Below are 22,024 nucleotides of genomic sequence, written 5' to 3' on the forward strand. Positions count from 1 at the left end.
CTAAAATTAATGACATGGAGCACATGTATATTTGAAGCCAAATGAACTTGAAGATTTCTTAAATATACCCCTGGACTAGTAAATCATTAATACAATAATAATACATGACACTAACAAGTAACTGATTAGACCATCATTATACAACAAGTAAGCTCAATTACACTGCTTTTGAAAATGGGAATAATTTAAAATAAATGTCAAAACCACTACCAGGGGAATAATTTAAAATAAACTGTCAAAACCACTACCAGGGGCAGTAACATCCTCAATACTGTGTTAATATATTTGCACTCCATAAGTTCCCATCCAGAGGTTACACACCCTAGTTTATTCTAGCAATAATATTGTCTCTTGTCAAATTTACAGCAGAAGTCCTAAGACAGATTTATTACTGCTCACTATCAGAGTTGTTTGGCTTCTGCTACATACCTACAATCAACTGCATTACTAGCTGAGTTAAGTACAAACTTGCAGTGTTAAAGATTGTACTGCATTTCACTTTTCTGTGCATTTAATGCTTCATTGAATATTGTGTCTGTGTCTCTCTCTAGTTATTTATTTTTCTATTTAATTGTTTTATAGAATACTGTGGTCTCTCTCGGTCTCTGCAGTTAGGTTCCTGCCCTCCCCTCCTGTAAATTTGTGTTTGAACACTCCTCCTTGGTCTATCTCATTTGCTCACTCAACAGAGTACAGTGAGATCATATTTTGACTTCAGACACTCCTACCAGTCCCATCTGTTCAGCTCTATTCCAGTCTAGTGTCACTAGCTCAATCTACCTTATACAGAGATAACATTTGTGAAGGGCAAGCCACTTAGGTCCTTAATTTTGAATTATCTTGTTTCTCCTTTCCCCCTTTCCACGTTCCAAAAAAAAAAAATTTTCTAAGCTTGTTTCCTGCCTTTCCTGTAACTAGTCTAGGACTGTTTGTAAGCTTCTGAGCCCCCAAAGCCTTTCTGTGTTGGAGGGAAGTCTTCTAGCTTATCAGTGGGAGTGGTAAGCACTAGGTAGCCTATCTACCACAAGAGTGGTTTCTGACCCAGAAATTATAGTTTACAGGCCATTTGGGCAGTTTTTCCATCTCTTTCAACTTTCTGGTTTAAAAGCCTGTGTTTGCACTTGTTTCCCACCTTTCCTGTAACTAGTCTAGCCCAGATAGATATTTGCTGTATCGAGGACTGTTTGTAAGCTTCTGAGCTCCCAAAGCCTTTCTGCACTGGAGGGAAGCCTTCTAGCTTATCAGTGGGAGTGGTAAGCACTAGGTAGCCTATCTACCACAAGAGTGGTTTCTGGCACAAAAACTGCAGTTTACTGGCCGTTTGGCAGTTTTTCCATCTCTTTCAATTTACTGGTTTAAAAGCCTGCATTCGCGCTCGTTTCCCATCTTTCATGTAACTAGTGTAGTCCAGATACAGATTTGCTGTATCCAGGACTGTTTGTAAGATTCTAAGCCCCCCAAGCCTTTCTATGTTGGAGGAAGCATTCTAGCTTGTCAGTGGGAGTGGTAAGCACTAGGCAGCCTATCTACCACAAGATCCAGGTACAGATTCTTAGTTTTGCTTATTCATGCTCAGAACTTGTTGTTAGCACTAAATAAGCTACAAATTACTACAGCACTCAACCTTCCTCTTTACCTAGACTAGAGGAAAATAGTTTTTGAATTTACTTTCCTCACTTGCTTAGTGAAAAACAGCTGTTATACTCACTTTCCTCACTTGTCTAGAGGAAAGTAGTTTTTTATTCAGGCATGTCCAAGGGTCAACTCCCAGTGTTCTCTCCTGTCTATCCGATGGATCTGGGCATCTTGAGGCAATGTAGCAATTGCCTCATGTACACAGACAACCCTCTCCTCCTACCACCCAACACAAACCTGTGAGAGATGCACTTATCTAGCCAAACTGGAGGTACAGCTCTCTCCAATAAAGACTGAACTTGACAGTCAAGAGGAGAAGGTAAACACTTGCACCACACCATACTCATCACATAGTCCCACTAAACCTACACCACAAAATTTGCACGTAGAAACACAAAAACATTTACAGAGGCTCTCAATAATAATCTGCTCAAGCAACAGAGACCTCCAAAGCAGAAACGCAAGCAACCTCCACCCCCCAACACAACCAAAATGACACACAGCCCACAGACTCAGCATGCCAATAAACCACAGCCCATAAGGCAAACCAACGTACCCAACACACTAGTCATAAGTGCCTCTATAGTCACTCACACTGATGTCCCACTCACCAGGCTAAACAAGGAGAAGGTTACTGTCAGCTGCCTGTCAGGTGCCAGGATCCGCCACATAACCAATGCACTCAGGTCACTCCACAACAAGTACAAATATGACTGTCATTGTCCATGTTGGTGTGAACGACTTGAGATGTACCTCCTTGGACTACATGAAAAGAGACATGGAAGAGCTCTCCGATCTTGAAGCCCAGGCAGGTATGACCCTAGCCCTGAGTAGCATCCTGTCATCGCCCAGAATGATACCACAGTATAAGGACAAAATAATCGACTTCAACAATTGGCTAAGCTTCTGGTGTCATTCCAAGGGGATCCAGTATCTGTCTGCCTGGGACGACATGGTTGACAGACCACGATGCTTTGCCAGAGATGGCCTGCACCTGTCGCCCCTGGGATTCCAGATGCTGGCTAAGGCTCTTGCCACCCCTACAGTGCCTTTTTTAGGCAAGGTTCAAATGACAAATTCACCACCGTAACAGGAACAGGCAAGCAAACACTGAGGTAATGCTACTCAATGCTAGATGTCTAAAACTCAAAATGCACTCCCTCAAGGCACTCGTTAAAATGGAGAACATCAATATCTGTGCAGTGACTGAGACCTGGTTCAAGGTTCTAGAGAGCACCCCTGCATTACCAGGCTATAACTCATACCACACTTTTTGGCCACCTAACCTGGACCAGAACACCAAAGGCGGAGGTGTGTCCATATTCATTAAGGATATCCACACCTCCAGGCTAGTTGCGCAGCATAATGAATTAGAGGTTATCCAAGTGCAACTAACTCTGGGCAACACTGCAATCCAAATTGTAGCTTGCTACAGATCCCCCACCATGCCCAAGGATTCCCACTCCTCTTTTCTTGATATACTGGAAAATATTAGGGTTCAACCAAACACTCTAATAATGGGCGATTTCAACTATCCCACCATTAACTGGGAAAACTACTCATGTACCAACTCTTTTGCGCAATGCTTTCTGGAATTCATAAATTCCAATGCCCTGATCAACTTATCCACACCCCCACCAAGAGCAACAATATCCTAGACCTAGTCATTACCAACATGAGTGACCCGTGTCCCACACCTGAAGTCAACTCATTGTTGGTCAGATCCGACCATAAGCTAATCACCTTAGAAATCCACATCCTGCCCTCACCCACCATTAAGGAAACCACAGTAAAAAAATTCTCTAAAGCGAACTTCATGCTTCTTAAGACAGAAGTGGTGAACTTCATGACACCCATGCAGATGGACAATACAGTTACAACTGCTGAATCCTACACAAATGCACTCTATACGCACTTACACGACTGCATGGATCGTGCTATCCCAAACAGAACCAAGACGCTATCCTCCAAAAAAAGCAAGCCAATCTGGTGGTCAACCTGCCATAAACAAACTCTACAATAGAAGGAAGAAACTGTTGCAAAAGAGAGCAAAATCCCATGAGTGGAGGAGCTCCCTGGTCAGCCTCAGTAAGAAGCTGAGATCCCTTATAAGATCCTCCAAAGCTAGCTACAAAAACAAAATTGTCACTGATTCTAAGGACAACCACAAAGCATTCTATAGCTATGTCAAGAATCTCAATAGCAACACCCAGATCTGCTCTGAGTTGCAGCACAACGGCACAACAATTATAGAACCAACTGATATTGCCAACATCCTGGCAGATAGGTTCAGTGCTAACTTTAGCCCCCTCTCACCCCCTAAAGGGCCCATATCTATACTGGAAGAATGCAGAGTCCCTGTAATCACATCTATGCAGGAAAAAGCTGCACTCTCTAAAACCAAAAACACAACATCCATGGGACCGGACAACATCTCAGGCTGCATTTTACATGAACTTCAGAACGAACTGGCTCCCCACCTAAGCACCATGTTGAATCACGGTCTCACGTCAGGCTTTGTGCCCACTGAATGGCGCACAGTAACAGTTATCCAACTCCACAAAGGGGGAGCCACCACTGATCCTGGGAACTATCGCCCTATTAAAAGTGACGAGCCTGGTCTGCAAGGCCATGGAACGTATCATTGTGGAACTCATAAACAGAGACATTGGTAACCTCCAAACTCTGGACCCCACCCAGTTTGCGTTTGTGAAAGGCACATCATGCCTTCTGAACCTGATCGACTTCTTTGAAGCAGTCACCAAAGTCGTAGACGAGGGTAAGGTGCTTCACACAGCCTATCTTGACCTCGCCAAAGCTTTCAACACCATCCTTCATTCTGGAATTATAGCTAAACTCACTAAACTAGGTATAAATAACTACGTCACAAGATGGGTTGCCAACTGGCTCACTGACAGAACCCACACTGTAAAAGTTGCAGACTCCAAATCTGACTTCAAACCAGTGACAAGTGGAGTACCACAGGGTTCAGTCCTGGGACCTCTCCTGTTTGGTATCTACTTCTCTGAAGTACAGGCTAATGACGTTCGCAGAAGACTGCAAACTAGGAGCCATAGTAGAGTTTCCAAATGATGTGGACATCCTACAGAAGGTACTCACTGAGACAGATGCCTGGTGTAATAGGCATGGCCTCAAGCTCAATGCCAAAATGTGCATTGTCATCCCCTTTGGTAAAAACTGTGTACCCATGAACTACCACATAAATGGCAATCTACTTAATGCCGAATGTGTGATAAGAGACCTTGGGACCCTGGTGGACAGTAGTCTCTTCCTTAGATAATCACATCGCCACAGTGGTCAGGAAATCCTTCTATGTGGCACACCTCATCACAAAAGGGTTCTCATCCAGGAAAAGAGGTCATTGTTCCCCTCTACTCGGCACTCGTTAGACCCATTATAGAGTACAACACCCCTTTTGGAATGTACCTCACAAGACATCTGCAACATCTGCAAAGGCAACAGAAGTACCTCACAAAGAGGATTACTGGCCTCAAACAGATGCCCTACATTGACAGTCTCAAAAAACTCCAGCTTTACTCTGCAGCATATCGCCTATTCCGAGGAGATCTCTGCCTAACATATAAAGCCATGTTAAACCCAAATCTGCTGGACATGCTACACCTAAAAAAATCGCAATCTCTCTGAGCTACATGCTTCTAGGGACCTAAACCTTGTCACCACAATAAACAGGACATGCTGGAGGGATAGATTCCTGTCCCAGAGACTTCCTATACTCTGGAACCAGCTACCCATCTATGTCAAGCAAGGTTCCTTAATTAGCACTCTTCAAGAAAAATCTTGAGTGGATGGGAAACAGGAAATACAGCCCGAGGATCACTTCTGTGGCTCTGCTCGACAGGGGCACAGGAAATTTTCTTGGGTGGTGTAAGCCACGGAACCTTGTTGGCTAGGTTTACTTAGGCCCTTGGGCTGATAGCCTAGTACCTACCTATGAACCTAAAACTAAAGTTAATCTTTGTGAAATTTTCTAATGGTAATTAGAATGCCATAAATTAAATTTAAGCTTTGCAGCCACTACCCAAACTTGGGCTGAACAGGTCAGAGACAAAGGCTCAAATCTCTACACAATGAAGCCAGCTTTATGTAAGTAAACGTGGTGAAACAGAGAACAAATCTAGCTTTTGGTGACTGCATCAACCCCTGCCCCCCACCCCATCAAAACCTAGACTGTACCTGAAGTTAGCATAAAGAGCCTTTTCTGTGTATTGCCTGTCTTCAGTTTATTTAAATTCCTCTAAATGTTACAAACTCCACTCAATATGTTACCTTCAGAAAAAAAATCTTAGGTTCATACTAGGCTATCTGCCCTAGGGTATTTATAAGTCTAGCCAGAGTGTGTTTGGCTTTCGCCACCCATTTTAAATTAATTTTGCTATGCCCTTTTTCGAGGTTAGTATACTGTGCCTCTGTCTAACAGTGACACAGAAGTGATACCCGGGGTAAACCTACAATCTCCCATCCACTCATCAAGATTCCTCTTGAATAGAGTCAATGAGGGACTCTGCCTAACCTGGACTGGGATTTTATTCCAGAGTGAAGGGAGCCTCTGGATTATGAATCTGTCCCTCCAGTATGTCCTATTTATTTAAGTGCTGAAGGTCAAGTCTCTCGAGCGCGTAGCTCGATGGGATCTGGATTTTCTGAGGTGCAGCATGTCCATTAATTCCGGGTTGGACATGGCTTTATACGTCAGGCACAGATCTCCACTGAGCAGGCGGTATGCGCACTGAGTAGAGCTGGAGTTTCTTTAACCAGGCAGCATATGGCATCTGTTTAAGCCCTTTGATCCTCTTGGTGAGGTACTTTTGGGGTCTTTCCAGTTGCTGCAGGTGTCTGGTAAGGTACATCCCAAAAGGGGCATTGTACTCAATTATGGGCCTGATGAGGGATGAGTAAAGAGGCACGATGACCTCCCCTGATCTAGATGTGAATCCCTTCATGATTAGGTGGGCTATATAAAATGTTTTTCTAACCACTTTGGCCACGTGGTTGTCAAATGAGAGACTGCTATCAACTTGGGTCCCCAGGTCCCTAATTACTTATTCTGTACTTAATGGATTACCACCTATGTGGTAATTTGTGGGCACTTTGTTTTTGCCAAAGGGGATGACTATACACTTTTTGGCGTTTAGCTTGAGGCCATGGCTCTGGCACCAGTTGTCTGTTTCTATGAGGCCCTTTTGGAGGATGCTTGTGTCGGCTGGAGAGTCGATTATAGTGCCCAGTTTGCAGTCATCTGCGAACTTGGTCAGCCACAGTCCTTCCGTGTTGGCCTGTACCTCGAGAAATATATACCGAACAAGAGAGGTCCCAGGACTGAGCCTTGTGGGACGCCACTTGTAACTGGTTTGGGGTCTGACATGGCTCCAGCAATTCTAACCATGTGGGTTCCGTCCTTGAGCCAGTTTGCAACCCATTTAGTGACATAGGGGTTTATATTTAAGCTGGTGACATATGGGGTTTATATTTAAGCTGGTGAGCTTATCTATAATGCCCAGTGGGGTATTGTATCGAAGGCTTTTGCGAGGTCCAGGTAGGCTGTGTGGACCACCTTCCCCTCGTCAATGGCCTTGGTGACTGTTTCAAAGAAATCAACCAGGTTTAAGAGGCAGGATCTGCCCTTAAAGCCGAACTGGGTATGATCCAGTGTCTGTAGGTCCCCAATATCTTTATTTATGAGGTCCATGATGATCCTTTCCATAGCTTTGCAGACCAAGCTAGTCAGGCTTATGGGGCGATAGTTTCCAGGATCCGTTGAGGCACCACCTTTGTGGAGAGGGACCACTGTTGCTGTACGCCACTCTTTGGGTACATATCCTGTAGTAAGGCTGAGATTGAACAGTAGTTTTATGTTTGGGTTTAGCTCTTCTTGGAGTTCATGTAGGACGCAGCCTGGGACACCGTCTGGTCCCATTGATGCTGTGTTTTGCTTTGGAGAGGCGGCTCTTACCTGAGCATCTGAGATGTCAGGGGCAGCACTCTGCTTGGATAGATATTTGCCCTTTGGTGGGGATGGGGAGTTTGTGCTGAACCTGTCAGCTAGGATGCTGGCAATGTCTGTGGGTTCGTGTATTTTTGTCATTTTGGACTAATTCTGAGCATATCTGGGAATTCCCACCCAGGTTCCTAACATAACTAAAGAAAGCCTTGTGATTATCCTTAGTGTCCTGTGCAATTTGTCTCTCGAAGCTGGCCTTAGACGATTTTATGAGTGCCAGTAGTTTTTTGCTAATACTGATCAGAGATGCCTTCCCTTTTTGGGATTTTGCTCTATCATGTAGTAGCTTCCTCCTTCTATTGTATAGTTTGTTTATGGCTGGGGTCCACCAGACAGGACGTCTGCCTTTGGAGGATTGGGTCTTGGTTTTATTTGGGATTGCATGATCCATGCATTCCTGAAGGTGTTCACAGAATGCGTTTATAAAGGATTCTGCGGTCTGGGCCGTATTTTCCACAGGCTCGGGGACTTTGAAAGATTCCACCTCAGTTTTGAGAAGTGTGAAATTTGCTTTAGAGAAGTTTTTCACTGTGGTTTTCTGGGCAGAGGGTGGGGTCGGGATGTGAATATCCAGTGAGATTAGTTTATGGTCTGATCTTACCAGTGAGGGATACACTTCTAGTCTGGAGCCTAGAGTCCCCATGTTGGTGATGATCAGGTCCAGTATGTTTTCCCCTCTTGTGGGAGTTGTAACAAGTTGTTCCATAGCATTTGAGTTTATAAATTCTAGGAACCTTTGGGCTAGGGTGTTGGAGCTAGAGTAATGCTCCCAGTCTATGTTTGGGTAGTTGAAGTCACCCAATATAATGGTGTTTGGAGAGACCTTCATATTTTCCAGTGTTCTCAGGAAGGCCAAGTGGGGTTCCTGGGTTTGGGAGGGTGGTCTGTAGCAGGCTATAAACTGGAAGGCAGTTTTTCCCCACTGTTAGTTGCACATGGATAGTCTCTGATGCTTCGTGCTATGCCACCAACCTGGAGGTGTGGGTATCTTTGACAAATATTGATACTCCCCCTCCTTTTGTGGTTCGGTCCAAGTTTTGGGGCCGAAAAACATGGTATGATGTATAACCTGCTAGTGTTGGGGTGCTCTCGGGAGCCTTGAACCAGGTTTCTGTTACTGCACAGATATCGATGTTCTCCATGCTAAGGAGAGTTTCAAGTGCATGCATCTTGAGGTTTAGACTTCTGGCATTGAGTAGCATTACTCTTAGTTTCTTATCCCTTGTGATACCTATGGAGGTGGCTTTGTCTTTTGAACCTTGCCTAAAAAAGGCACTATGGGGGAAGCAAGAGCCTTTGCCAATATCTGAAAGCCCAGGGGTGACAGGTGCAAGCCATCCCTAGCGAAGCATCGTGGTTTGTCGAGCATGTCATCCCAGGCTGACAGGCATTGGATCCCCTTTGAATGACACCAATACTTAAGCCAATTGTTGAAATTGATCATCTTGTATTCATATTGTGGCATCATTCTTGGTGGGGGTAAGATGCTACTCAAGGTCAGGGTCATACCGGCCTGGGCTACATGCTCAGAGAGCTCCTCTATGTCTCTTTTCATGTAGTCCAGGGAGGTACGCCTCAGGTCATTCACACCAGCATGGACAATGACCGAGTCATATTTGTACTTGCCTTGGAGTGACCTGAGTGCTTGTGTTATGTGGCAGATCCTAGCGCCCGACAAGCAGCTCACCGTGACCTTCTCCTTGTTCAGCCTGGTGAGTGGGACGTCAGTGTGCCTGACGATAGAGTCACCTATTACAAGTGTATCAGGTGTGTTGTTTAGCCTTAAGGGCTGTGACTGTTCGGCACACTGGCTTTGTGAGCTATGTGTTGCACGTGTTTTGTTTTGGGGTAGCGGTTGCTTGGGTGTCTGCTTTGGAGGTCTCTGCTGCTTAGGCAGATTTTTATTTAGAGCCTCCGAGTATGTTTTTGTGTGTTTATGTGTTTGGTTTGCTGTCGTGGTAGGTCTATGTGAGACTGGAATTGTAGTGAGTGTGGTTTCCTTCTCCTCCTGACTGGTTACGTCAGAACTAAGTTGAGAGAGCTTAGCATCCAGTTTGGCTATATGGTTGCATCTCTCACATAATTGGAATTTGTTGGGAGGAGGAGAGGGTTGTCTGTGTACATGAGGCAGTTGTAACATTGCCTCAAGATTCCCAGATTCACCAGCTGGACCGGAGAGGAGATTGACAACTGACCTTTGGACATGCTAGAATAGTACTGGGAATTCCTTTATAATTGGAAAAAAAGGGCCAATGGGGAACAAGGTACTCAAGGGGAGTTTGTGAGGGTGTAGTGCATTTAATTTTTTAGTGCTGACTTATATAATTGCTTTAGTGAACAAGTGCCAGGTAACTTAAATGCAATGTGTTACAGGTAACTTAAATGCAAAAACGACAAACAGTAACTTTCTTTCAAGTGAAACAAGGAAAGAAGTACAGTAAGCAATGCAGATATCACTAGGGATCCACAGAAGCGCTGAAAAGCCGCGTTTTAGGTGGAATTAGCGTTTCAGGGAAATAACAAGCAAACAAACAACAAGCATACAAACAAAGCTAGATTCAGCAGGCCTGGATCTAGTCTATGCTACAGCAAACAAGGTGTACCAATTTCAGTAAGAAGCAGTTCAAATATGCAGGCACTATAAGCCTTTAACCAGAAACTCCCAGCTCAGAAGGGCAGAGTCCAGCCTCTCCTCCCACAAGAGTTTATACACATCTTAAGCTTACAGCAAGACTTTAAAATGAAAATATTTTCATTGTCTTTATATTGGGATACATATTTATTTGCTTACTTATGCAGTTAACTAAAACTACAAGTCGATGTGGTAAGTTTCAGAGCAGGCCAGAGGAGAAAAGCGCCAGCATGCAACAAAACACACAGACACTTCCATGTCAGTCTGTAAATGAATTTTCAGCATACAATGACATGCACAGAGAACATTTTCAGTCTGAAATCAAATCTCTGATGTACCCTGTAAGTTAAAAAATATCTAACATGACTGTTTGAAAAGAGCAGTATAGGAATAAGACAAGTTGCAGTGCAACAGGAACCCCGCCAACATAAGGAACGAAGCAGTCAAGTGAAAGGGAAGGACAAGAACAAAACTATATGAAAAGGAAGGACAAGAACAAAACTATATGATTGTAGGAGTAAAACATCAAAAAGGATGGAAAGTGATGAAAAAAGGGAAGAGGATAGGATATGGAATGGTGGAAAATACAAGAAAGACAGGTAAAGGACCAACTGACTATTGTATAAAAGCAGTGAAAAGAAGCTAAATTAAAGTAATCTTAGTTTGTGCCTGCAAATGGTCAGTTTTGATCAGTGTACTGCCCAGGTAAACAAACTAAGTAAATCTATGCTTAATGATGTCTTGGTGTAACACACATGTCTTGGACATAAATTATGTTGCTATGTGTTGTGTTATTACATGTGAGTACATTCTACACCCCTGGTTCACGATGGAAATCAAAATCATCCAGAGAACTGGTTTATGTACAGGTTAAAAAAATGAACAACAGTCCATTCTAAAAGACAGGAATACAGCATACAGTTTCTTCAAAGAAAGCTAATCTATACAGAAAATATACAGTGAGGCATGTTGTTGAGCAGTAATTAAGGAACACTGAAGAGCAAAAAAGTGCAGACTTTCATTTACGTACAGCTGCATGACGTCTTCCTTCATTTCTATCTGGTCCAAGCCATTCTAGAGCCCGTTTTACTTCAAACTCCACGTACTCAGCAGTGAATGTACCTCCAGCCATGGCAAGGCGACCCACAGCTTTTGATGCCATTTCCATGACAACAGGGTCACTGGATGGCAGGAGGTTTCGTAGGTAGTTTGCAAATCGACTGATCCGAGTGGCATTGCCTCCCTCCACTCCGATAAGGCTTACTATTAATAAAAAAAAAAGCAAATGCATGACGTTCTAGTACCAAAAAAAAAAAAAGCCAGACAATCAGCAATTTAAAAGGATGTACAAAACAGAAACACCATTAGATAAAGTAACTGACACAGTTATGTTTCATGTTTAATAATAATTTATAATCTAATGAGCAAGATTTAAATTAATTCTAATTTTGTGTGCAAAAACATTATAAACAGAAATGGAAGATTACATCAGGAAATATGAAATCACTGACTAGTATAAACAAGTCAACAAAATTCCAATTTCCTGATACAGTTAATTACAATAACCACCTTAACTACCCTTATCAACTCAAGCATGTCATCTAGTGACAGCATCAACTAGATTATAACACATTACCAATGTGTAGTAACTTGAACAAGAATCCATTATGAAAATTATAAGGTAGACTGCCAGCAAACATACCACCCTTGTTAAACTCCCTGAATGCATACCCACTTAACATTCAAGGAAAATGACTAAAACCATGGGTGAGGGCTTCACCACCCCGCTCCATTTATATGGCTCTGTGATCACACATCAACTGGGAAAGAGGTTAAATCATTCTAGTAGCTGCTACTTCACTGAATCTGCAATGATGTCCAGTCACAAATGTGCACTCTACTTATGATAGGGATTGTCAGGTGTGATGTTGCAGCTTAACTACTGTCATCCAAATCTACATTTTTTTTTTTAATATTCTGAAACAATTAAAAGCTACTCATTAATTTCAGATTCAGTCATTTCATCTTTTTGCAGTCAACAATGAAACTCTCCAACCAGAATTTTCAAACATGCAGGACTATAAAGTCACCTTCTGCATCATCTGCCCTTTCTTTCTCATTCAAAGGTCCTTCAGGCTTAAGCATTTTTTTAATCCTTTTTATGTCTGCCATACCTGCTAACTCTCAAGCTACGAATACAACTCTGCCCCATTTGTTCCCCATCATCAGTGTGAGTGATGGTCATGGCACAGCAAACATCCAGGCAAGCCAAGAGGAGTATTCAGCTGTTCACAGGATCATAGGAAGCTACTAGGCTATTGGCCCTGAGGCCCTTATAAGCCTAGCCAAGAGTTTAGTCCATGTTTAGACAAGTCAGCACCCAAAGCCCCTGTCAGCAGGGACACAGGTGGAATCTCAGGGGTGATTTTCCGTTTCCCATCCAGTTAACCAGGTTGTGCTTAAAAAGGGATAATGAGGTACTCTGCTTGATGTTGAGAAGGAATCTATTCCACAGATGGGAGAGTCTCTGGGACACAAATCTGTCCCAAGTCCTACTGATGTCACAGACCAGGTTGAGGTCATGAGTGTGGGTTACTCGAGTGGAGCTTGACTTGAAAATATGCAGCAGACCCATTAAGGCGGGGTCTGAGATTGATTTGTATGCCAGACAGAGGTCACCTCTGAGGAGTCTGTATGAAAAGTACAGTTTTGTACCTACCATAAATGTAGATGTTCGAGGATTCCATTGCTGCAGTCCTTACTATTGGGTATAGTCCGCGTCCAGTCGGCCCGAATACCAGAGTATAAGGCTGACGTCGGTCATGGCGCCTTAAACTGACGTCAGTACGTCAGGGTACTAATGCGCATGACCGACGTCATATCCTCAGTCTTTTCTTGCCCCAGATGTCAGAAGACCCTAAAAAGACAAGGCCCAAAATACCTGCACCAACAACATGTACAATAATATATACAAAAATATAAGCATGTAAACTCACCTACACAACCACCCCTAAACACAGAGGGGAAGGAGGGAGGGTAAATTGGACTGCAGCAATGGAATCCTCGAACATCTACATTTATGGTAGGTACAAAACTGTACTATGTTCTTCGTTTTCCATTGCTGCAGTCCTTACTATTGGGTAGAATCCCAAAGCAGAGGTAAGGGAGGCTGGCAAATCATAAAGAAGTAGGAGCTGACAACATGCCTTGCAAGACAGCTGTGGCAAAACCAGCCCTAGACTTAGAGTAGATAGGAAGGTGATAATGCTTAGAGAAAGTATGCACTGAACTCCAAGTAGCTGCTTCCAAAATATCCTTAGTTGCCACCCTCCTTAGAAATGCTGTTGAAGTGGCAGTAGCCCTAGTGGAATGAGGCCTAATCCCAGCTGGAATCTCCTTGCCATGATGGGAATAACAAAATGCAATGCAAAGCCAATCCACCTAGAAATAGTTTGTTTTGACACAGGCTTGCCCTGTGAACTCAAAGCAAAAGAAACAAACAACTGCTGAGACTGCCTAAAAAATCCTTAGTCCTGCTTAAATAATAACGCAATTGCCTGTGTACATCTAAAGTGTGCAAAATCTTTTCCTTTATTTTGAGGGTCTGCATAAACGTAGGCAAATGAATAGTTTGGTTTAAAGCCACACTAGAAACCACCTTAGGCATAAAGGAAGGATTAGTACGTAATGATACCCTATCCTTATGGAAAATCAAAAGGGCTCTACTGCCATAAGGGCCTGCAACTCAGACACCCTTCTTGCAGAAGTAATAGCAAACAGAAAAGCAGTCTTCCATGACAAGTATTTCAATTCAGCAGTAGCTGCAGGCTCAAAAGGTTGTAGAGTAAGTTTTTCCAACACAAAATTGAGATCCCAAGCAGGAGTAGGAGCTCTAATGGGGGTCTTATATTCTTTGCCCTCTAAGAAACTGCTTGAACAAAGGATGCGAAAACAAAGGTGGGTCACAATCATAGTGAGCTGAAATTGCTGCAGCATGAATCTTAATAGAAGAGAAGGACAAACCTTTGTCCAATAACTCAGTAAGATATTGAAGAGCCACACTCAAATTAGGCTCAGAAATCTCCAAATTCTTTGCTGTACTCAAAATAAAAATCTCTTCCATTTTTCATGCATACACTCTCCTTGTACTAGGTCTTCTAGCTTCCATAATCACATTTAAAACTTGTTGAGGAAGTTGAGACCTGCTGTGTTTCAACACAGAATATGCCAGGCAGTTAGATGAAGAGAGTGAAGCTTGACATTGAGCAGATGACCGTCCTTCTGAGATAACAGATGAGGAATCAGAGGTAAAGGCCATGGAGGCTTCTTTACCAGACTCCGTAGTAGTGGGTACCAGTGTTGCCGAGGCCAATCTGGAGCTATCAAAATCATCCTTGGCCTGTCTTGTCTGACCTTTAATAGTACCTTTGGAAGAAGAGGCAGAGGTGGAAAGGCATACACATGAAGGTTTTTCCAACTGAAAGACAGAGCATCCACTTTCCAAGCTGTGTGATGAAACCTTTGTGCAATACTTTGGCAGCTGGTGGTTTAGTGGAGAAGCGAACAGATCTATGTCTGGAGTTCCCCATGACACTGTCAATTTCTGAAATACATGAAGATCCAGTTTCCACTCGTGGGGATCCATGATTTGTCTGCTTAACACATCTGCTAAGGAGTTCTGTGCTCCTGGCAGAAACCTTGCCTGAAGAGTTAGTTGCAAGCTTAGCGCAGTCTCCCATAAAATCATTGCTTGCCTGCATAGAGGATAAGAATGTGTTCCCTTGCTTGTTGATGTACCACATGACAGTTGTGTTGTCTGTTAGAATCAACACCTGCCCTGGAAGAAGTAACTCCTTGAAAGCCATTAATGCAAACTGGACTGCTAACATCTCCTTCATGTTGATATGTAGATGCTGTAGTCTGGCAGGCCACTTGTCTTGTATCCACTTTCCATTTAGATGAGCTCCCCAAGCAATGTCCGAGGCATCTGTCGTTAAAATCTGACTTGCCTCTGGCCGGGTCACAGAGAGTCCCTTGTTTAGGTGACATTCCTGAGCCCACCACAAGAATTCTTTTGAAGGCAAGGTATTATTTGAATGACAGTGTCCAAATTCTGGCAGTGCTGTGTCCATACATTTTTGAGATACCATTGTAGCTTCCTCATATGCAGTTTGGCATTGGGAAGCACCAGAATACAAGATGCCATGAACCCTAATGCTTGAAGGACTGTCCTTGCAGTCAGCACGGACTGATGAGATAGTTGATGGAAGTAAAGTGACAGACTCTTTTGTTTGTCCGGGTTAAAAGGCCATCTGGGCTGCTGTATTCAGTCTCACACCCAGAAAGCACATGTCTTGAGAGGGTACTAGACTGGACTTTATTTCGTTCACAGAATACCCTAGGCATCTTAGCACTGCTATAACATATTCCAGATGCTGTAGAAGGTCTTTCTTTTCTTGAGCCAGAATCAGGCAGTCGTCCAAGTAAGGATAGATTTGAATTCCTTGAAGCCTGAAGTAAGCTATCACTGGAGCCAGAACCTTTGTGAATACTCTGGGCAGTAGATAAGCCAAAGGGCAATGCAGAGAACTGATAATGAGAATTTCCAGTTCGAAACGCAGATACTTCCTGCAACTTAGCCTTATAGGCACATGAAGGTAAGCTTCCTTGAGATCTAAAGTTACCATCCAGTGATCTTTGCCCAGCAGAGGTAAAAGTTGTTGTAACGTCAACATCTTGAACTTGGGAATGTCCAGATAAGTGTTGAGGAGAGATAAATCCAAAATTGGTCGCCACGTGTATCCCTTCTTTGGTACTAGGAACAGGCGAGAATAAAATCCTAGGCCCCTTTCTGATACAGGGACTGGCTGAATGGCCCCCATCTGAAGTAACTGAGAAACTTGCTTGTGAGCCTCTTGTCTTTGTGGAGGAGGAACGTCTGGCATGCCTTTGTAAGGGGCATTGTGTGGAAATAAAACCTGTAACCGTGGTGAATGATATCCAACACCCATCTGTCTTGAGTAATTAAATCCCAATTTTCTTTGAAAAGAGACAGTCTTCCTCCCAAAGGAGCTGCCAGACGAGAATCCACTGGCAGCTGAAAAGGCAGGTCATTGGGTCTGTTTACGAAAGGACTGACCCCTGCCCTCACCAGAAGTCTGAGCAGGTGAAATCCCTGATCTAGGCCTAAAAGAACCTTGAGCCCTGCCCCTACCACGTCTAGACCTACCCCTAGACTGGGAATCATAAGCAGGATATGTCCACCCCTTAGCAGGCCAATTTCTACTAAACTTGGCTGCACCTGCAAAAATCTTTAACAGTTTGCATAGACTTAGCTTTGTCCTCCATTTTCTTTAAAACTGCTTCCACAGGCGATCCAAACAACACATCAGACTGTAAAGGAGCATCAAAATCCTTGTCTTAACATGCTCAGCTAAATTCTGATCCTTCAACCAGGCATACCTGCGAAGAACAGAACTAGTAGCAGCCACCCTCGAGGAGGCCTGTACAGCATCAAAACCACATTGCAAAGAATGCTTACCCACTTGTTCAGACACATGAACCAAATCCAGCAACTCTTTACACTCAATACCTTCCGCCAAAGCATCCACCTTAGATTTCAATTGTGAAAGGAGATAATTTTGATATTTTAGCATGTGAAACTGACAATTCAACGCTCTCATGGCTAGAGTGGAAGAAGTATACATTTTCTTTCCCCACCTATCCAAAGCCCTTGCCTCTTTATCAGTGGGAACAGGATTTTTAACCACAGAAGCTTTAACACCTTTAGGCCCCTGAGAAACAGTTTCTGGGTCCGCCCTAGGACTCTTAAACAAATACTTATGAGCTTCGGGCACCCTATAATACCTATCAGGTTTAACAGGAGCAGGAGGCAAAGAATCAGGGTTCAGGGAAGCCTCTGCAAAAACATCTTCCACCACATTCAACACAGGAGGAATAGCTAAAGGCCTATGCTGGGGCAAAAACAAGAATTCCCGAAGCCTTTTCCTGGAATCAGAGTAATCCTGGCCTTCCCATTTAAAATGCTCCCTCATGGAATGCAGAGTCTCTGAAAATGAGAAATCCTCAGGAGGAGAAGCTGTAGGAGTGGAATCATCCACATCAGAATCAGAATAAGGAGGATACTCCTGCAAGTCTTCCGCAGAAGACTCTGAAGCCTCTGAACACTGTTCAAAACTATCAAACTCCGGTTCCACCCTAGGCCTCTTATCAGGCGGGGGCATAGAACCTCTGATCATAGTAATCAAATCTTCAGCCATTTTAAGCATATGTTTCTTAGGTACAGAACCCGAAATGCTAGGAGAAGCCCCCACTGAAGCTGAACTAGGCCTACCTCTCAAAGAAGTTTTGGCAACAGAAGGAGAGGCTCTAACCACCTTGGGAAGAGAGGAAAGAACAGTTACCTGAGAAGCCCCCTCAGCCTGGCCTACCTCCTGAGAAGGCACATCCTGTAATAGTAAAGTTTCTGCCTGAGACTCCATGGAAACTCCTGGCAAAACCTCTGGCTCCACTGAGCCTTCTAAAGAACCGACGTCCGGGACTATCGGTTCATCAACCCTAGGCTTCACTGATTTGTCCTTGCGCTTCTTGGACGAAGCGGGCGTCGGAGCATCCGACGGCATTTTTTATATTGCAACGCTTCCCAAACACTAACCTGGCACAGTCTAACCTCCTCTTAATAGTGCGTCTGTTAAACCTAGCACAAGAGCGGCAACCAACAACGTCGTGCTCAGGCCCTAAACAAGGTATACACAAGGTATGGTAATCCCTATGAGGTATCTGTTTCCCACAAGAAATACAGTTATTCACTTTTTCTGACATCCGTAAAATACTGAGGCAAGAAAAACAAAATGTTCTACGGGTACTTAGCCAACTCTGTTCGGTCTGAAACTCCGGTTTGAAATATTTCAGAACGCCAACCTGCACTCGCAAAACTGCTTCTGCATCGGACCATGCGGCAAAAAAGACTGAGGATATGACGTCGGTCATGCGCATTAGTACCCTGACGTACTGACGTCAGTTTAAGGCGCCATGACCGACGTCAGCCTTATACTCTGGTATTCGGGCCGACTGGACGCGGACTATACCCAATAGTAAGGACTGCAGCAATGGAAAACGAAGAACATCTGAGCAGAAGGACAGGGCTTTTAGCCTCTCTGTGTAGGGTAGATTTTTGAGGCGCTGGATTCTTCTGCTGAGGAACCTCTGTGGTCTGTCTAGCTGCTGCATAGGTTTTGTGAGGTACATGCCGAAGGGGCACTGTACTCATTAATTGGTTTTATAAGGGAATAATACAGGGATGTTATGACCTCCTTGGTCCCTGGATGAGATACCTTTACTTATGAGGTGTGCCATACAGAAAACTCTTTCCGTACAATGGAAGCAACATGGTGGTCAAAAGTCAGGTTTCTATCAACCTGGGTACCCAAATCCCTCACGACTGATTGCATGCTTAGGACACTGTTATTTATGCGATAATATGGATGATGCATTTTGTGGCATTCAGGTGAGGCCATGTTTCTGGCACCAGTCATTTGTTTAGATGAGACCCTCTTGGAGGACGTCCACATCACTTTGGCAACTGTTGACTGCACCCAACTTGCAGTCATCTGCAAACTTGGTAAGCCATAGCCCACTGGTTTTGGCCTGCACCTCAGAGAAGTACATCCCGAATAACAGAGGCCCCAAGACTGATCCTTGGGGTATGCTGTTTGTTATGGGTCTACTGCTTGAGGTGGTTTCCCCTGTTTTGATTAGGTGGGTTCTATCAGTGAGCCAGTTAGCTACCCATTTGATAACATATGGATTGATACCTAGTTGAGAGAGTTTGTCTACTAAGCCCGAGTGGGGAATAGTGTTGAAGGCCTTGGCCAGGTCAAGGTAAGCAGTGTGCACCATCTTCTCCTCGTCTATGGCTTTGGTGACTGTCTCGAAGGAGTCAATCAGATTTACCAGACATGACTTAATCCCTTCTACAGCATGTGGTGTGTGCTCTCACAAAAGCAAGGGCCTATTATGCCTTCTCATGCGATAGTGCACATTCCTAAACATGCCCCATGAAGGCTACCTCACGAATGCGACTTGGCAAGGCCAAGTGCACATCCCCAATCATCAGGTTCTAGCAATGCCATAGGGCTAGACCACCTCCCTCCACAGAGGATGGAAGGGTTTGTATCAGACACTCACTCATATCTCCCTCCCACTGACTCCTCCAGAAACTAGGTTATTAGTCAATGTCAGGATAAATCCCTCTGTGCCAAAGAGCTGATGCTTTTCAGATTGACACATTTTGATAAGGTACACTGCTACTGTCATCAAAAACTTCATAACTGAATTTGTATGGTGGAACAGGCCCCTATCTCTCCTCTCTACTACAGATAAGATGCTTGACAAAGGTCAGTACCATAGTTTTTATGCTAATATCTCAATCCTTCCAATGTAGTCTACCTCAATAAACTTTTTCTATATGCTGACTAATCCAAACAAACCCTTGCTATATGCTAAGAAGTAACTTGTACAGGGGTAAGAGGGGGATCAGATGGGAAAGAAAAAAGCTCCAGCACAGCTTTGCCTTTGTGAAGAATGACTCATAACAGACTGCTATTGAACATCTTGTATGTTAAAAGTGTTAACTGACTTTAAAATGTATCTCAGCAGTGCAACCAGATTACAAAAGGCCATATTAAACTCACAACCCACGAACACAAAAGGAAATCACCTCATACAGTGATTCATTTTTTTAACTCATCTAACCAGGTAAGCATATAATTCAAGATGCACTAGCTGGGTTAGGCGACTTGTTCGAAGTTACATGGCATGCAAGTTGGAGATTGATGGGATGACACCCAGAGTTGCAATTTTAAGTCTGTTAACTCAAAATCTTACTCTGTGTCATAATATTAAAAATCAGACTCAAAAAGTTACTCTTTTTGATTTTAGATAGTCTGTTAGATTTTGTTCCCATCTAGAACACTAGTGACCTAGGTTCAGTTAATGATCTTAAGTGGGCAGGAGATGTCATCAATCTGCTTTCTAAACTGATGAGAACAGGTACATTTATTTGCTTCCCAACAGTCTCATCATCTAGCTAACTCTAATGTCTTAATGATCCATTCGTTCTACCCGTTTTACCAAACACAAAGTCTTACAAAATCTCACAGGAGAATCCATTCTTTCTAGACATACTAGGCCTTTTAGTGACACTTACTGCCTAAAGAGTGACAAATGACAGCCAGGCAAAAGATAGCAACAAAATGCAACTGAAGTGATTTTTCTCCTCTTCTCCTATTCCTGCAGGTCAGACTCCTTATTCTGTCTTCTTGTCAGAACTGATTGGAGGAAGTTCATTTGGCCAGGTTTAACTACATCTTTTGAAAGAGATATTTTCTAACTTTCTGCAGAGTTTGGTGGCCTTTCAGTTAGATATTATAGAGTGCAGGTGAAGGAGGTCCTCCTGCAAGGGATCAGTTATCACAATGGGGGAAAAAGGGGATCTTCTCACTGAATGGGGTTGGGGGGTTGAACCCCCCCCCCAAAAGTAAAAAATGCAATTAATGCTCTGTTCAGTCATCTAGTTCTGACTGAAAAGGGTCTGATATACCGGTATTTGACAAAATAAACCATATTCCAAAAAGTACAGTTTTGTACCTACCATAAATGTAGATGTTCGAGGGCTATTACAGCTGCAGTAATTACATATGGGTTTTCAGCCGGCAGGCGGTCCCTCGGTCGGCCGAATTCCAAAGTCTTGGTCCGGCGTCGGTTGTTGTCGCGTACTCTTCTGACGTCAGGAAGGCTAGAGTATAAAAGACACAGCCGACGCCATCTTCTTCAGTCTTTCTTGCCCCAGATGTCAGGTGCCCCCAAAAGGAAGGCAATACATAAATTAGTGTAATACACAAAAGTAAGCAAATAAAACATAGTAGGATAACCCAGTCAGCAGGTATGAATAGGTATTCAAACCCCAAGGTCTTACCAAGAGGGGAAGGAGGGTGGGAAATCTGTACTGCAGCTGTAATAGCCCTCGAACATCTACATTTATGGTAGGTACAAAACTGTACTATGTTCATCGTGCATTACAGCTGCAGTAATTACATATGGGTAGAATCCCAAAGCTATGTATAGGGTGGTAGGTACTATACGGAACTGGGTTGAGCTAGAATGCCCTGCAAAACTGCAGTGGCAAAGCCTGCTCTAGTTCTGGAGTATAAAGGCAGATGGTAATGCTTTGTGAAGGTATGTACAGAACTCCAAGTGGCTGCCTCCAAGATATCTTTAGTAGGCACTCCTCTGAGGAAGGCTGTAGAGGTGGCTGTGGCCCTAGTGGAGTGTGATCTGATACCAGTAGGTACGAGCTTTCCATGATAGGAATAACAAAAGCGTATGCAGTGACCAATCCACTTGGAAATGGTCTGTTTAGTTACAGGTTTCCCTTGACCCCCCACAGCATAGGAAACTAGGAGTTGATCTGATTTTCTGAATGACTTGGTTCTGTCCAAGTAGTAACGTAGCTGCCTATGGATATCTAAAGAATGAAGCAGCCTCTCCCCTTTGTTTTGAGGATTAGAGTAGAAGGTAGGAAGATGGATGGCCTGGTTTAGGGCTACCCTAGATACTACTTTAGGCATAAAGGAGGGGTTAGTACGCAGGGAAACCCTGTCCTGATGGAATATGAGGAATGGCTGCACTGCCATGAG

The 22,024-nt window shown here is 43.7% G+C and overlaps 1 protein-coding gene across 2 annotated transcripts in view; it reads right to left on the reverse strand.

The window, feature by feature from the left end:
- The window catches only part of MTOR (mechanistic target of rapamycin kinase), a 4,577,509-nt gene that overhangs the window by 4,306,029 nt on the left and 249,456 nt on the right, over positions 1–22,024 (reverse strand). For both annotated transcript variants that reach the window (XM_044063218.1, XM_044063219.1), the window contains exon 4: positions 11,338–11,570. In XM_044063218.1, the coding sequence (XP_043919153.1) occupies positions 11,338–11,570 (233 nt within the window). The remainder of the gene's footprint in view (positions 1–11,337; positions 11,571–22,024) is intronic.

The sequence above is a fragment of the Protopterus annectens genome, chromosome 2.part1, assembly GCF_019279795.1.
Source record: "Protopterus annectens isolate FY-2018-M chromosome 2.part1, PAN1.0, whole genome shotgun sequence".
In the NCBI taxonomy this organism is placed as follows: domain Eukaryota; kingdom Metazoa; phylum Chordata; order Ceratodontiformes; family Protopteridae; genus Protopterus; species Protopterus annectens.